Source organism: Grammomys surdaster, unplaced genomic scaffold (assembly GCF_004785775.1).
Source record: "Grammomys surdaster isolate TR1022 unplaced genomic scaffold, NIH_TR_1.0 66, whole genome shotgun sequence".
NCBI classification, from domain to species: Eukaryota; Metazoa; Chordata; class Mammalia; order Rodentia; family Muridae; genus Grammomys; species Grammomys surdaster.
This window is the reverse complement of record NW_021604568.1, coordinates 3,461,435-3,478,356: the sequence shown is the minus strand read 5'-3', so window position 1 is coordinate 3,478,356 and position 16,922 is coordinate 3,461,435. Positions and strand designations below refer to the sequence as shown.

Sequence of the window (16,922 nt, the reverse complement as noted above, 5' to 3'; positions counted from 1 at the left end):
AACTGTAGCCACTGTGTTTATATATTGTATAAACATTAAATTGATCTGTTCTACGGATGGATGTTTGTGTGTGATACCTCTACTTTTTGCCTGCTGTGGGGGGTCCACTATTAACCAGTATGCACCTACCTCTTACTCTTCTGGAACTGGATCTAGGAGTGAAACTGCTTAGTCACACAACAGTTCAATTTGAAGAGTGTGGAGGTCAGAGGTCAACTTTAGGATTCAGTTCTCTATCAACATGGGTTCCAGGATCAAATTCAGGCTGTCAGGCTTAAGCAGGCTCCTTCAGTCCCAGAGCCACCTCACCAATCCCAGTTTAAATGGTTGATGACTCACTGAGCTGGAAAACAGTGGCCTGCACATTCTCATCTTCAATGAGGGAGAGTTCCAATTTCTCCACACCCTTAACAAAGGTTGTTACTTTCAGAAGTCATAGAAATAACACAAAATCTAAAACTAGATCTAAGTAGGACCATTTGCCCAAAGGATCATTCAGCTTTTAAAATATTTCACCACTGATAGTACAGGGCACTGCTTTTGCAGCACGTTCTTATCTCTTGTCACTAAAGATAAAAAGTATAAATCATGAACACTCTAATCCCAGAATAAGGAAGACATGGCTCAGACCTGAATGAGATTAGACGTCACTACTGTGTTTCATATTGCTTTTTGACCTCAGGGAATAGAGTAACATGTCCTTTGAAAGTAGGCAGGGGTTGGACTAGGTGACTTAAATTAAAAATCCGCTTCTACGTGTGTGTGCGCACACACACACACACACACACACACGGGAAAGGGGGTAGGAAAGAAATATCTAATAGGACCAAAGAACAAATTTTGGTCTTAATGGAAATATATTTAAACCAGGAAAGACATGAAGTCTCCAACTGTGCATAAAGGAGGGAAAACTTGCCAACATTAGGATCCCTTGACAACTGGGAGGTTATTTTATCCCTTAGGAGTGACTCAGCAAGGTGAAGAGTGGGTGAGGTCACCCTTTCTTTCATAAAGGTAGAAGGACTGTTTGAGAATAAAAAAAAAAAAAAAAGGAAAAACTGCTTTGCTTCGATGGCTTTTCCAGGAAAAGGGTTTTCCTTTTTCTTTAGACTTACTCAATTGAAGTGTGTGTGTGCAACACCTGCACACCTGTACACTTTGGTTCAGGGCTCAGAAAAGGATGCTGGATCCCCTGGAACTGTGGTTATGGAAAGTGAGAGCCACCGTATGGGTGCTAGTGAGCAAACTCAGTCCTCTGCAACAAGTGGTTTTGTGTTTGTTTGGTTTTTAGTTTTTTGAGACGGGTTTCTGAAGTAACCCTGGCTGTCCTGGGACTCATTCTGTAGACCAGGGTGGCCTTGAACTCCGAGATCCACCTGTCTCTGCCTCTGGAGTGCTGTGACTAAGGTGAGCCACACCACCACTCGGCTGCAACAAGTGTTCTTAACCACTAAGCCATCTCTCCAGTTCCTCCATGAAGTTCTAGGAAAGATTCCACACAGAGAACAGGAGACAGATTCTCTTGAAACTCTTTCCCATATATCCTTTAGAAGTCTTCCTCTGCAGTTTCCAGACTTAGAAAGACCCCTCTCCTTTGCTGATTACTCCAGGAGCTCACAAGTTTCTCACAGTCATCTCTGCAACAGTAAAGAAATCAGACTTATTGTCATGTTGGGCTTCAGAAATCAGTCTCATTTTATTCTACACCCGTATTTCATGCAGGGTACAACGCCAGCTTGGGAGCACAGGAGGATAATGTTACGTTTTGGACCCTCAAGAAAAGGGTTTTGGACCCTTTTGATTTTTAAAAGGGGAGAGAAGAAATCATTCTGGGGAAGTGCATGTGTCCATATAAAAGCCAGCTGTTGTAACAAATACATGAACCCTAACTGGGTAATAAACGAGCCTGGCTTTTCTGAAACTTGTCCTCAAGGGTGTTGAACCTGTTTCTCCTTCTAGAATGCTCTTCTCCCGATCTTTCATCACTGACCCTTGTTTGCCACTCTCTGTGCCATCTCCTCAGAAAGGCCTTTCTTGGCCGTTTCTAGGTAGACAGAACCAGTCTGCCACACTGCAGTTAGTGGCTGTACATTCCCTAGCTTTCCAATGCCACAAAAATAAGCAAGTAGGCAAGGCAAAACAGAAAGAAGGCCCCTGGGAGAAATCTAGGTTTGGAATGGCAAAATTCTGCAATGTATTAAAGACAGGTAAGAAACAGCAAGTCTCCAGGAATGCTCCACTTCAGCGCTGGCAAACTGAAAAAGACTTAGAAATCTAAAGGCTGGTATCTGGAGCCTTTCCTGGGGGAGAAAGTTTTAAGGTGTGGGTCAATGTAGGATAAGTGTTATCTCTCACCATGAGGAGTCATTGAATTTGGATGATTTTATGACCACAAAATAAATATGATAAGGGGAGACAGGACATAGTAGGCACTAATCATTATTGGAACAATTTGACAGGAAAGAAAATTGGTATTTTAACAGGACCAAGGGGTCCTTTTTGTGAGATCTATTCATCCCTCAAGAGAAAAGTGCAGGGTAACAGAACATTGTATTTGATGTAGGGGAATAGTTGTTAACCTGAGGTTAATGGAATCTCCTCCACGCTGAAATCCGAAATGAGATGCAATTTTATGTGTGACTGGGGATGGGTTTGGGAACTTAAGAGCTTTATTTTCCAAGAGATCACGACACAAACGTTAGTAACCACTGCCAAAGATTAGCTGAGAGAGAGAAGGGCTAAGCTTTAGAGAGGAAATGGAAAAGCCTCCTACCGTTCTAAGGAAACGCTATGAAAAGATGGAAAAGTTTGCAATTGCGTCATCATCTCATTAAAATAGGTTGTAAAGGCAGACCTAGAAACTGGGGAAGCGTGTGCAAACACGCCGCTGAGAAGGGAGCCTGAGGAAGCCTGCAGAACCAGCGGAAAGGGGCCCTCATCCCTCAGTAGAGGCTGAGGCTCTAGCGTCGCTTCAGTGCCTGCTTGTGCTCAAGGTGGTGGCCCTGAGGACTAGACGTCACTGGCATCGTTTTACAACCAGGGAGCGGTTCTCAAGAAGAAGCAGCTCAACGGTCTCGGAAAGCGAGCGGACAATCATCCAAAGCCGGTGGAGTTTATCAGCGAGCGAGCTCGGGATAAGATGCTCAAGTTTCTGAGTCGGGACGCATCAGCAGTTGCTCTGCTGCGATTGGGATGCTGCTCCAAGACCCTGACACCTGTCGTCGCCTCTGAAGCATCTCATTTCGCCTTCTCCATTCCCAGCGCAGAGCCCACCCAATGAGAGCTCATCCGTCCACCCACTGGAGGGTTCACTAGGCGGCTTTGGGTGGGTGGCCCAAGGCGAGCGGATCTGCTCTGAGGGCACAGCACTTCAGCGTCACCGGAGGCTCACCGCCGATCTTCCCTAGCGGCGGGCTGGGCCGTGCCAGGGGACGCAGGGTCCAGGCCGACTCCGCCCCCGCCTGAGATCCCGCGGGAACGTCGCACCGTGCTACCAGACACTCGGTGCACGCCAGAGCACGAGTCCTAACGGCAACCGACAGCGGTTTGACCTTGAAGGTCTGGCACCGCCCCCTCTCCCCAGCAGTCCGGGCCGCACGCCGCCCCGCAGCGCCGGGCGGCAGCCCGGAGCCGGTCCCAGTCCTCCAAGCGCTTCTCACTACATCCAATGGAAGAACGAAGTGGTCCGGGCCAATGGCCACCACCAAAGTAGCCAGAGCGGTTGAGCCTATCAAAGTTCAGCTTTACGTTTCTCCCGCCCCCGAAACGCCAGGGGCGGGCCGTTCGGCCAAGTCCGCCAATCAAGGGCCAATAAACAAGACGCTTCCAAGATCAAAGGGGAAGGGGTGGGACCTATGGGACTAATGACAAGCTATCTGGCGAATAGCACAGATAAATTTTTGCTCCGTAAAAAGGGGGCGGGGACACGTTAGGGTCTACACCAATGGCTGTCTGGGGGGCGTGTCCTCGGGGCCAAGCGGGAGCCGGAGGCCCCGGGCTCTCTGGGCCGCGCCTGAGGCGGACGCAACGGGGCCGGGGGGCGGCGGCAGTAGTGGCGGCAGCGGCGGCGCTGGTGGGCGCCGCGGCTGGCCGAAGTGGATGGAGTTGGAGGGGCGGAGTGCAGGCGGCGTGGCGGGAGGACCAGCTGCTGGGCCCGGGCGGAGCCCCGGGGAGTCGGCGCTGCTGGACGGGTGGCTGCAGCGGGGCGTGGGCCGGGGGGCCGGCGGCGGGGAGGCGGGGGCCTATCAGCCCCCTGTACGGCTGGATCCGGAGTCCGGCCCGGAATACGAAGCGCTGCCGGCTGGAGCCACTGTCACCACGCACATGGTGGCGGGCGCCGTGGCAGGGATCCTGGAGCATTGCGTGATGTACCCGATCGACTGCGTCAAGGTGAGACCTGGACCAGGCTGCGAACCCGACCTGGGGCTGACCCGACCCTGAGCCTTGTTTAGAGACAGAATCCCGACTGAGACCCAGAGCTGATGGGTTCCTCCCTGACTCCAACCTCTACGCACGGTTTGAGGCAATACTCGGTGCAAGCAAAGTCCTGGCTGAGAGATGAGCTCAGTCAGGAACCAGGACTTATTTCTAACGGTCAGTGAGATCTGGGTCGAGACGAAGCAAAAATCTTGTCCGCCAAAGACTTGATCCCGACTGGGACTAAGCAGTAATGGGATGGGAGGGGGGGATCCCGAAGCACAGGTAAGTCTATAACAAGTCAGCTGGCATGAAATCAGACGGTGAACTCTTATCTGATAACTTGGCTTGAGATGTGCTTCGGGTCGGTGCTTTTACAAGCTTCTTGCTGCGTCTTCCCTTAAAAGTGACGGAGCAGGAACCGGAATCTGGAATCTCTCAGCTAGATAAAAGTACGTATTAAATCTTAACCCGTGAGTGGTTGAAAATCATTGTGCAGTCAAAAGTGAGAGTGGAATGGCTATGGGAAAAGGCATGTTAAGAAAAACGGTTTCGGTTTCTCTGTGAGGCAAGATTGATAGCCCATCTATTTCCTGTACGTAAAAATTGAGCTGGGATTAAGATTCTATGATCAGGGAGCGCTGATATCAGCCCCTACACAACAGAGGTGAAACTGATAGTCTCTTTCTTTGGGCCCCTGAATTTGACGAAAAGGGAAACAACCTGAGAGAAGTTTGATGATATTAGAAAGCAGATGTGGAAAAATAATTTGATTATCAGGGTATGCGTAGGGTTGGACATAAAGCCAATTGCATCCACAAGCAAGCTGGACGGTTAATAGACATACAGGTCAGGTCCCTGGGAAGAAGCCTGGGGGGAAATGGAGACATTATTTTTCCTTGCTGTTGTTATATTTTATGTGAAGTCTAAACTGAAGGGGTTATATTTTATGTGAAGTCTAAACTGAAGGGGACATAGCTTCACGGGGTTCTTGAAGTAGCTGATGAGGATGTTGCTTTCTGTACACCACTTGTGTAGGCACTCTCCTGTCAGCTCTTTGATGGATGTTTTCTCAGGCTAGCATCCACTTAAGCCATACAGAAAAATCGGTTTCTTCTGCTTGCCTCTGGTTTCACGCTGTTTTGCATTCTTGTTAGTAAAGTGGATAAGGAAATAGGGAAAGTACTTCTGAGCTTTGTGAATGGGTTTGCGTTGTGAGAGGAAATGGAGACGGTACTCCTGAGCTGTGAATGGCATTGAGTTGACCAGTGTTGTCAGCACATTTCAGGCTAACTCCTAGCAGGTTAACCTGACTGAGGTGAAGGTGAGCGTTTTAAACATCCTTGTCAATGGAGAGAGTTAGACCGTGAACTGGAGTTAAGGCTGGAGGTGTTCTTTGGGTAGCAGCATTTCCCAGATATCTTGCTGTGACTTCCCTTAAAAGAAATAATAAAGCCTATATGAGAGAAATCACTAACTGTAAAATGAGCATATAGAAATAATAGTGATTCAGACATTTAATTGATAGGTTGTATGTAGGTTGGATGTCTTGAGTTAATGAATGCTACATATCCAAAAGTTAAGACAATTTAGCTTCAGAGTAACCTCTCTCAGCTCCAAATACAGCAGAGGATCTGAAGTGCTGTGTTCAGGATGAGTATCATATGGAAGACAGATCAGAGAAAGCAATAGAATTGTTTAATGGAATGCAGTGTGATAATCTCCAGTTTAAAAATGTTACTACTGGGATTGGGAAGGTGGCTCTGTCATAAATCATCTGTTATTGGTCACATGAAAATCCAGGCATGGTGGTCCTTGTCTGTGATCCCAGTGTTGGGGAAGTAGAAGCGATCATACAGATCCTTGGAACTCACTAGCTAGCCAGTGTAGCCAAATCCATGAGTTCCAGATTGTAAGAGAACCTGTCTCACACTGAGTACCTTTAATTCCAGCACTCAGGAGCCAGAGACAGGCAGATCAGGTTCCAGGCCAGACTGGTCTGTGTGGTAAGACCCTGTTTCAATAAATAAACAAGATTGAGGAAGATGCCTCCACACACATTCACAGATTTGCACATAATCCAAACAAACAGGTAAGTGTGCCATACAGAAAGGAAAGAAAAGATGTCACTACTACCTATCAGTCTCATACTTGTATTGTTACAAAATAGTAAGAGGGTTCTCCTTACTTTATAATGCTGTTTTGGCTTTCAGCAGTTTTATGAATTCCCTTGTTAGATATGCCTCTAGAGCCAGGTGTTGGTGGCTCATGCTTTTAATTTAGAAGGCAGAAGTAGGCAGATCTCTGAGTTCGGGGCTAGCCTGGTCTACACAGTTAGTTCCAGGATATCCAGGACTACACAGCGAAACTCCATCTCAAAAAGGGGGAAGGTGGTGGAGGAAGACGAGGAGGCGGAGGAAGAAGGAGAAGAAGAAATGCCTTTAGAATATCCTTAATGAGGGCAAAAAGAATCAAAAGATTATGCAGCAATAAAGACCACTCAGAATCTAATATGGTACACCAGAATGGGCCATAGTGCCTGCTCTCTAAACATGAGGAAGGGCTGGCAGATCAAATCCCTGACTTCTTTCCAAGGTCTGTAAGTTGCGAGGACACAAGAGGGAGTTTCAAGGTGTGTTGCATAACCAGAGGATTACTGGAGTAAGTTGTGTCTAGCCTTCCAAGGTTAACTATTTGGAGTAATACTTCCTAATCACCTATATATGCTTTGGGATTTGTATTTTTAAAGAAATTGACTATACAGTTTTGCAGTGTAGCCTCTAAACCCTACTCTAAAAAAACTGGTTGTTTGATTTGAAGGACAAATGCCTAAGAGTCTTCAAAAATGCAGATGCTTATCTCAGAAGAATCATTTCTCCTCGCTGTTAATGCTGAGCATTAAAATGATAAGAAGATAGTCTGGTATGAATTAGTGTTCTAACAGCTAATGTTCCTGTGCAGGCATGAATGTAACTCAAATCCCTCCTCTTAGAATGGGCTTCCCAGCTCATTTGTCCCCTAGCAGATCTGCTGCTTTCCCCATGGATGGTGGAGAGGAGAAGCAGCCCAACCAGACTGTAAGACTGGACTGGAAACAGGTATCAGTGTTGGAGCCAAAAGGGACACCACAGTGTTTGCTACCGAATGCTGATGTTGTCTCTTGGCATGCTGGCCTATGTATCCCTAGCCACTTATCAGGGTCAAGTTGACTTAAAATATCCTTGGGAAAGACCATGGGAAGTCAACATAGCCTTGCTAGGCCACAGTTATCAAGCCAGCTATTTCCATGATCATAATAGGGAGGTTTGGGAATCCAGATAAATCGCAGTTTCCTTTTCTAGACCTCGGAGCCTTCTGGCTGCCTCCCTTATGCAGGGGGCCATTTTGGGCTCTGCAGTAGTGAAGAAGAGAGGAAAAGAGCAGAGAAAAGTCTTTCTTGAGCTCAGATGTAAAGGTTATCTCTATACATCCACCAGTGAAAGGTTAGGAAATACAATGTCTCACTGAGGTTTTCTCACACCTCATGATAACTAAGTATCAGTAAATGCCAGTCATTGTTACTTTCCAGCATTGTGTGAAGTTTTTATTTCATAGTAGAAGAAAGGATTGGAGAGCAGTTAAGTAACTTGTCAAAGGTCACAGAGTCTTGAGTGGCAGAGCCGTGATTTGCGTTCAGCCTGTGACTCATCAACCTTTCTTATGGCTTCCCAAGAAGCAAGCAAGCTCAGGAGTCACAGTGGAGCTCACCTGTGCGTGTATAACCTTTAGAGTTACATCCGAATGTGCAATGCAAATGACTGTAGGCCAGGAAAACCTCACAGTGAACACACTCACATGTGCTAGCTTTAGAGTTAAGCCTGCCTTGTTACTGGCTAAGGACCGATTAGTTGCCCATGTGAAGTGATGTATATGGACATGAACAAATATATTTTAGAATCATGTTTTAATGATCAAAACTCTTACATTTAGAGTACTTTATAAATTATAATTTTTACATGCCTTGTTTCTTTTTATCCATATAGCATGGCAATTTTCTTTTTCTACTAGCACCTTTTAGATTATTTTATTTTATCTGTGTGTGTGTTTTGCCTGCACATATGTCTGTGCACCATGTGAGTGCCTGCTGCCCATGGAGCTGAGAAGGGCATTGGATTCCCTGGAACTGGAGTTAGGGTTGGTTGGGAGTTGCTGTGTTGGTGCTGGGAGTCAGGCCCATTCCTTCCACAAGAACAGTGCTGTTAACTGCTGGGCCATCCTCCAGCCCTGCATGATGAGATTCACAGTGAGAGAAGTTGGGTGATGAAGTCAAGACTGAGTGTGCCCAGCAAAGCCAGCATTCAGACCAGGCCTCCTGTCAGACAGCACCAAACCCCTCCACGTTTTTGTCTGCTTGTTTGTTTGTTTTTTGAGGCAGGGTTTCTCTTTGTAGCCCTGGGTGTCCTGGAATTCTTACAGTAGACCAGGCTGGCCTCGAAGTCAGAGATTCACCTGCCTCTGCTTCTGAGTGCTGGGATTAAAGGCATGTGCCACTTCTGCCCAGCTTACTTAGCTTCTCTTCCGTGCTAGGTAGTGGTGCTTATTTTTGTTTGTTTCATATTATAGCTTCTTCTATGTTCTTAGAGATTTTATGATTCTGCAAAACATATTTATTGGCTCAAAAATATGGGCGTCCAAATTCATTCTTGTTTTTGGACTATTTTATGCCTGGGTCCTGTTTTGTCTGCGTACGGCTGCACTGTCATTGAATTAGACTTGAATGTGGTTGTAAAATGTTAGGAGTAACTTCCACACAGTCCAGTTTCCTCTTGGGGATGAAGAGTTCTCTCTCTGAGGCCAGAATCTTTCATCACTGGTTGCCACACATGCCCAGGGCACTGCAGTTTCTGATTCCTCTTGTAGAAGACCGGTTCTAACCAGACTTGTGGAAGTGTGGGTTGTTAAGCCACCAGGCCCAGATTTAATCACACCCTTTGGATAGTTTTGAGACTGGGAAACTGAATGTCCATTGTGATAAGGTGATGTGTGGTAGTTCTGATTGAAAGTCCACTAATGAACAATTTAAGCATGCAGTGTTATGTTAGTAGCAGGCAGGAGACAATAACTCCAGAGGAATGTGGATTGCTTGCGGCTAACCAGGACCTGTTAATCTGGTTAGTTTTTCTTCTATGCTTTTGAGAAAAGGCCTGATTCTTGGATCCCAGTTGGCTAGTTTGAGTCAGGCAGATTCGGGCTTTTGAATCTGAATACTGATGAGAATGAAGCTGGAATGTAGACTGCCGCCGGCTATCAGTTGCTCCTGCTGGCTCACTATGGCTGGAGTTGTTGTTTTCTGAACTGTGAGGACATATCTGACAGTAGGTCATTTCATTTACATAGCAGACAGGTCCTAGAGGTCCCTGAGTACCAGTACGTTGTTTGTAGGCTCCATTCTACCTTAGCTTTGAAGTATGTCAGTAGACAAAAGATTTTTGTGGAAAGACATACTTCAGAGAAGGTCTAGTGAGATGGATTTCCAATTTCTTTTAAAGATTTTTATTTTTAGAGCTGTATATAATATGTGTTTGTGGAGGGGGAAGTATGTCTAATATGGAGTCCTGAAGGCATTGGCTCCCCTGGAGCTGGGGTTACAGTTGTGAACCATCCAACATGAGTACTGGGAACTGAGTTTAGATCCTCTGAAAGAGCAGTGTACATTTGTAAGGACTGAGCCATCTTTCCAGCCCTCTTTTCTTTTTTAAACATTCAGAGAGAGAATGAGACTGAGAGCGTGAGCAAGTGAGCTTGAGAGCTTCTGGAGCATGCCTGTGGAGGTCAGAGGACCACTTGTGGGAACCAGTTCTCTTCTTATGCTTTGTGGGTTCGAAGGATCAAATTCAGGGTGGCAGGCTTGGGGCGAGTGACTTTACTCACTGAGACGCCTCACTGGTTTGGATGCCTAAATCTCAGTAAAACTTTGTGGATATTATTTCCTTCTTTCCTTCCTTCCTTCCTTCCTTCCTTCCTTCCTTCCTTCCTTCCTTCCTTCCTTCCTTTCTTCCTTTCTCCCTCCTTCTCTCCTTCCTTCTTCCCCTCCCCTCCCCTCCCCTGTCCTCCCCTCCCCTGGCCTCCCCTCCTTCCTTTCTTTTTTCAAGACAGAGTTTCTCTTTGTAGCTCTGGTTTCTTGGAACTCACTCTGTAGGCCAGAGTGGCCTCAAACTCATGAGCTCGCCTGCCTGTTTGTTCTGAGTGCTGAGACTCAGCACCACCCATCTTACTCTGGCTAGTCTACAAGTGTCTAGTACACGCTATCATCCCAGAACTGACTCCTCAGAGATGGTGTTCCACAGAGGCTGGTTATATTTGCCAAGGCCGTTCTGAGGATCCAGTCAGTTTAGATGAGAAATCTGAATGGTCCTTCAGGTTTTTTTGTTTTGTTTTGTTTTTAAAGATTTATTTATTTTATTTTTTTAAGATTTATTTTATTTACATGAGTACACTGTAGCTGTCTTCAGACACACCAGAAGAGGGCATTGGATCTCATCACAGATGGTTGTGAGCCACCATGTGGTTGCTAGGAATTGAACTCAGGACCTTTGGAAGAGCAGTCAGTGTTCTTATCCACTGAGCCATCTCTCCAGCCCCCGGTCCTTCAGTTTTAAAGATTAGTTTGGTCCCCATATTCACAGTTTGGGGCCAGACTTCTTTCCCAGGAGCAGCATCTATTGGGAATTAATTTCTAGTAAGACTTTAACATGCAGAGTCAGCTTCCAATAGCCACATAGTCTGAAAAGATATCAAAAGATGGGCCACCCTCTCTTTAGTCTGTGTGGTCAGGAAGCAGGGCTAGGGCTGAGCTTTAGAATAAAGTACCGAGTGTGCCGTAGACAGTAAGTATTTGAATTAAAGGTTGAGTTTTATTTTCATTATGTGTATGTGCCTGGGTGTGGGTGGATATGTATGTATGTATGTATGAATGTATGTAGTATGTATGTATGTATGTATGTATGTGTGTGTGTGCAAATAACCACAGAGTCCAGAAAAGAGTGGTGGATCCCTTGGAGCTGGAGTTACAGGTGATTGTGAGCCACCCAACATGGGAATTGAACTCAGGCCCTCTGTAAGAGTGGTACATACAGCCGGGTGGTGGTGGCGCACACCTTTAATTCCAGCACTTGGGAGGCAGAGGCAGGCAGATTTCTGTGTTTGAAGCCAGCCAGGTCTACAGAGTGAGTTCCCGGACAGCCAGGGCTATACAGAGAAACCCTGTCTCAACAAAACAAAACAAAACAAAACAAAACAAAAGTGGTACATACAGGCTGGAGAGATGGCTCAGCGGTTAAGAGCACTGACTGCTCTTCTAGAGGTCCTGAGTTCAAATCCTACCAACCACATGGTAGCTCACAACCATCTACAATGAGATCTGGTGCCCTCTTCTGGCCTGCAGACATAGACGCAAGCAGTGTATAATAAATGAATCTTTAAAAAGAAAAAAAAAAAAAAGAGTAGCACATGTTCTTAGTGCCTGCACCATCTCTCCAGCCCAGACCTCTAAACTTAGGCTAGTTTATTAAGGTATAAAAGCAACTTTGTGAATCTCAAACTTGGTATTTATTGCTGGGGCAGTGGGTCATTTTGGAGTTGCAGTGTATTGCCAAAAGGCAGTGTTCTCAAGGGATGTAATGGTGCTTTGCTATTTGGCTGTGGATGACTAGAGGAAAAAAGGTTCAAGTCTTGGAAAGATGACTCATAGATTCGGGAAGTTGTAAAAGCTGGACGCCCGGTGTCACTCCCACAGGCTTAACCAGTGCCCAGGGCTGGAGGGATGAGGTGGGTGAGAAGTTACAGTCACTGACTTTGCTTTCTTTGCTCTAATTTCAGACCCGGATGCAGAGTCTGCGGCCTGACCCAGCCGCCCGCTATCGAAACGTGTTGGAGGCTCTCTGGAGAATCATGAGGACAGAGGGCCTCTGGAGGCCCATGCGGGGGCTGAATGTCACAGCAACAGGCGCGGGGCCTGCCCACGCCCTCTATTTTGCCTGCTACGAAAAGTTAAAAAAGACATTGAGTGATGTAATCCACCCAGGGGGCAATAGCCATATTGCCAATGGTATTGAGCCTTCCTGTGCTGGTCCCCACTCCCCCAACTCTCTGGGCTTTGCTGCTGTCAGTGTTTCCCAGCCTCGCATGGTTTGGAGCTACAGCTTTGGGCTGGGGTAGGCCAGATTATAGGGGAGGGACTTCCAAACCTGATGTGCTCGGACAGCGGGCTGCTTCAACCCCACTCGTCCTTTGGGGCACCTCAACAAAGGTCACAGTGCCCTTCCTCCCTTACCAGCTTGACTTTCCTCTCATCTCCCTGGCATCTGCTTCTAATGCCTGGTAATGTGGAGACACCCTGAACTACCCCCACGATGTGTGCCTTGGTAGTTGGGTGGTATCCTGCTTCTCAGGGCAGGAGTGGAGGTGACCCCGCCACTCTCAAGGAAGACATTAATGGAGCCTCAGCTCTTCCTTTTCAGGATCCCACTTGACCAGAGGCAGTTGGTGTCACTGAGGGCATGAGAAAGCCTTGACAAGTGAATGGGGTGGGGTCAAGGGACTGTTTGGAGAATCCAGATGTTTTAAGGGTTGGGTGGAAATGAAGACATAGCAATACAAGGCGGCAGACGAAGAGCCATGTTGAGTGTAGAGAGTGGGGGATAGAGGTTTAGGGCCAACAGGGAAGGTCTGGATGCGCCGTGATAGAGTCATGGGATCTGGAGACAGGTGGGGCAGTTTGCAGGCAGTCGGAGAAAGAAGCAGATTAGATTGAGGTTCTGGCTACCTGCACCCCCCCCCCATTCTCCCTTCACTGGTGGCCATTGTGCTGGCATGCCTTGCCAGCAGTGCACCTGCTTCCTGCCAGGACATAACTGCATTTATTCTTAGTATGCCCTACTGAAGATATTGGGGCTGTCCTCTTTGCTCCTTGGGGCTTCCTGTCAGATGTGGAGTGTGCAGTGATGACAGTTTTAAGTTAGGGTGCATCTTCCTTTCTGGGAGAAGGAGTCAGGAGCAGTGGGTTCTGAATCCACTTTGTGGACTGACTCTTAACATTCCTTCCCTCCCCTGTGCCCGCCACTCACCTTCACCTGGGGCCTCAGTGAAGTGCTCCCCCTCTCGGCCTTACATGTGGCAGTTGTTTTCTCCTTTGCAGGTGCAGCCGGATGTGTGGCAACATTACTTCATGATGCAGCCATGAATCCAGCGGAAGGTAAAAATTCTTTAGCCATCCTTCTGGGTGGGCAGCCTGGTTCTGTTTCTGCCTTCCAAAGAAAACCAGAGCATAAGTTTTGTGGCAGATCTTCTTATTTATACCACTAGATGGCGCGCCCTCCGTATGTTCAGTACTGTGTTGCTGAGGCAGCATAGTCTTTGGGATTTAATTCATCTTCAAGGCTTCCTTGGAAAAAGTGATGGCTCTGTTGGCTTAGTCCTGGGCTTTCCTAGAAGTCCGCTTTATAGTATATTTGATCTCTGGTTTGTATTAAATTATTCTGTGTTTCTTCAAAGAACGTAGGTTTTAACATTTTATTTTATTTTATTTTATTTTATTTTATTTTATTTTATTTTATTTTATTTTATTTTATTTTGGTTTTTCGAGACAGGGTTTCTCTGTGTAGCCCTGGCTGTCCTGGATCTCACTCTGTAGACCAGGCTGGCCTTGAACTCAGAAATCCGCCTCTCTCTGCCTCCCAAGTGCTGGGCTTAAAGGTGTGCGCCAACACTGCCCGGCTGGTTTTAACATTTTAAAATATAAAGTATTACATTGACTGGAGTGTAGACAAAAATGAAAGACTAAATTGTATAGTTTAACTCGTCTTTGCGACTACGGTAGTAGCTTTTTAGGTGGAAGGAAATTCTCCAAAAACATTTGGTGAAAATTGAGGTGATCAGCCAATGTGAGGGGCCATGTTCCTTCAGCTTAGGTATGGGAAGACTCTGGGGTATAAACAGCTAAAGTTGGCTAGAGGTACCCAGAACGCAAGCCATGCTATGTGTCTAATGGAATAGGAAATGTTTACAAACTGAAGGCAGCACTTTTTGAGTAAGAATTGTAGTTTTTCATGGTAGCATTTTCTTTCACCTCCCTTCTCAAGGACGGAATTGTAGGACTGTTCACTACAGCGTGCACTGCCACTGAGCCATCTGTGGTTGAGAACGGTTAAGATAATAAGAGGTCTTCATTTCACAGAGACCCTCTGAGGTTACTAAGCTGTAGATATGCCGGGTGTTAGCTGTTTGGTTTAAAAGAAATCCTACTAGGAATGGGCTCATTTAAAAAAAAAAATTCTTATTAACTCTTTCCCCCCCTTCTCCCTACAATAAGAGAAATACAGACTCTAAGGAAACTCATCATCCTTTGTTTTCTCCCTGTCCCATTGGCTGATCTGCTGACTTGGAACCCTGAATTGGGATGTCACTGGCTGGTGGCTGTCCCCGTTTTGCCCTTCTTCCTTCTGATGGCACTCAGTCGTCAAGCAGAGAATGCAGATGTACAACTCACCGTACCACCGGGTGACAGACTGTGTTCGGGCAGTGTGGCAAAATGAAGGGGCCGGGGCCTTTTACCGCAGCTACACGACCCAGCTGACCATGAATGTTCCCTTCCAAGCCATTCACTTCATGACCTATGAGCTCCTGCAGGAGCACGTTAACCCCCAGAGACGGTACAACCCCAGCTCCCACATGCTTTGTGGAGCCTGTGCAGGAGCAGTAGCTGCCGCCGCCACAACCCCACTGGACGTTTGTAAAACACTGCTCAACACCCAGGAATCCCTGGCTTTGAACTCAAACATTACTGGACACATCACAGGCATGGCTAGTGCCTTCAGGACGGTCTATCAAGTAGGCGGGGTGACTGCTTACTTCCGAGGGGTGCAAGCCAGAGTAATTTACCAGATCCCCTCCACAGCCATCGCATGGTCTGTGTATGAATTCTTCAAATACCTAATCATGAAGCGGCAAGAGGAATGGAGGGTAGGCAAGTGAAGAGATGCTGAGGGGACCAGGGTCCGACCGCTCGGCTGCATCCTGCCCTTCTGACACATTTTCTGGCTGCTGGCACACTCCAGTCTCAAGAGGAGTTGGAAGGAAGGAGAGCGCTTGCTCCAGGCTGTAGTTGGCTAACACTAGTTCTTGCCAACGTCTATTGCCACCATTGTCTTTCCTCCTGGGCTTTCTGCAAGTTCAGCAAAGCCCACCGCAGTACCTCTGACACCGTCTCCATCCTGGGCCTGCCGACCTGCTCTAGACTGTTGCAGAGGATAAGCAGCACAGCCCCCTGGTTCCTCATTAAAAAGAAAAAAGTCGTTAAGTGTTGTGTTGGGTTTGTCTTGCCAAAGGGGCACACAGTGTTGTAGCTCACCCGACTTGAAGCCTAATCAAAGGAGGGTCTGAGTGGGTCTGGTTTGGTTTCTGCTGACTTGAAATGACTTAGAGGTTTAGGCCTTGTCTCCTTTGTCCAAGTAGTCTGTCTGCTTCAAGGATCTCCCTGATGCTGGGACACCTGGCCTTTCCCTGCTGCTGCCTCAGCAGGTGCGCCTTCTCCCGTTGGCTGGCACCTTTTCCTTTACTCAGCAGCAGGGCCTGGGGCTGCTGATCTGGTTCTGGGTTCTGCCTGAGCAGTGAACATTTACCTGTGGCACTTTGTCTTCTAATGCAGTTGCTGAGTTTAATTGTTCATTGAAGCTTCACGTCCTGAAGAAGATTGTGTGACAAGACTTGGTTTGACTTCTAATCTGTTTGATGTTTATTTTGAGGTACTGGAGGGAGCCCAGGGCCCCCTGAATGTCAGCATGTGTTTTACCCCTGAGAGTCATCATGAGCCTACCTGAAGGTTTACAAGGTACTTGAGCATACATGATCTCATTTAGTTCTGACACAGTAATGAAGTAGGCTGTTTGACTGACAGGAGCTCGGGGAGGCTGTGACATAGCCAAGGCCTCAGTAGGCTGGGAACAGAGGCTCTGCCCCAGATCGGTTATCTTGTGAGAGAATCTAACCGAAGATAGGACATGAGCTGAGGGGGAAGGGGCTCTGACTGAAGACCCTCCCACCTGCTGGCCGTGTGGATGCTCTCTGGAGATCTCTGAGGTGGGTGGGTCAGCTGCTAGCAAGAAGTCCTCATTCATTCACCACTCAGTAGTGATTGAGTACTTCTCAGGCGTCCCTGGCCTGGGTAGAGATAAGAGCCTTGGCCTTCAAGGAGCTGCTTGTCTGGAGAAAGAGGCATAAGCAGGCAAGAAGACAAATGACAAGCGTGTAGTTTAAACCTAGAATACTTGTGGAAGATGTAAGAATCCTAGTCTAGACTCAGAAGAAATGACATCTAGGTGGCCCCAGGACAGATCAGCTAAATAGGGGGAAGGAAAGGAGGGTGGGTCGAACGCCTGGAGGTGGGAGGGTAAGCAGTTTTTGGTGAGAGTGGGTCTGGGTGAAGTTGTAGCTGGGAAGTGGTGCAGGGGCTGGGGCTTAGCGCAGCTCAG

At 47.2% G+C, this 16,922-nt stretch overlaps 1 protein-coding gene across 3 annotated transcripts; it reads left to right on the top strand.

Annotated features, from left to right (window-relative positions):
* Positions 1 to 3,989: 3,989 nt before the first annotated feature.
* Positions 3,990 to 15,751, top strand: Slc25a28 (solute carrier family 25 member 28). 3 transcript variants are annotated; one of them, XM_028773884.1, is made up of 4 exons: positions 3,990 to 4,389; positions 12,274 to 12,502; positions 13,592 to 13,648; positions 14,909 to 15,751. In XM_028773884.1, the coding sequence occupies exons 1-4, from the start codon at positions 4,099 to 4,101 to the stop codon at positions 15,424 to 15,426; spliced, it is 1,095 nt and encodes a 364-aa protein (XP_028629717.1). In that variant the 5' UTR covers positions 3,990 to 4,098; the 3' UTR covers positions 15,427 to 15,751. The 3 variants fall into 3 exon arrangements, with proteins under 3 accessions (XP_028629717.1, XP_028629726.1, XP_028629727.1); XM_028773893.1 differs by lacking the exon at positions 3,990 to 4,389 and having other exon boundaries at positions 12,412 to 12,465; XM_028773894.1 differs by lacking the exons at positions 3,990 to 4,389; positions 12,274 to 12,502 and adding an exon at positions 12,590 to 12,608.
* Positions 15,752 to 16,922: the final 1,171 nt, after the last annotated feature.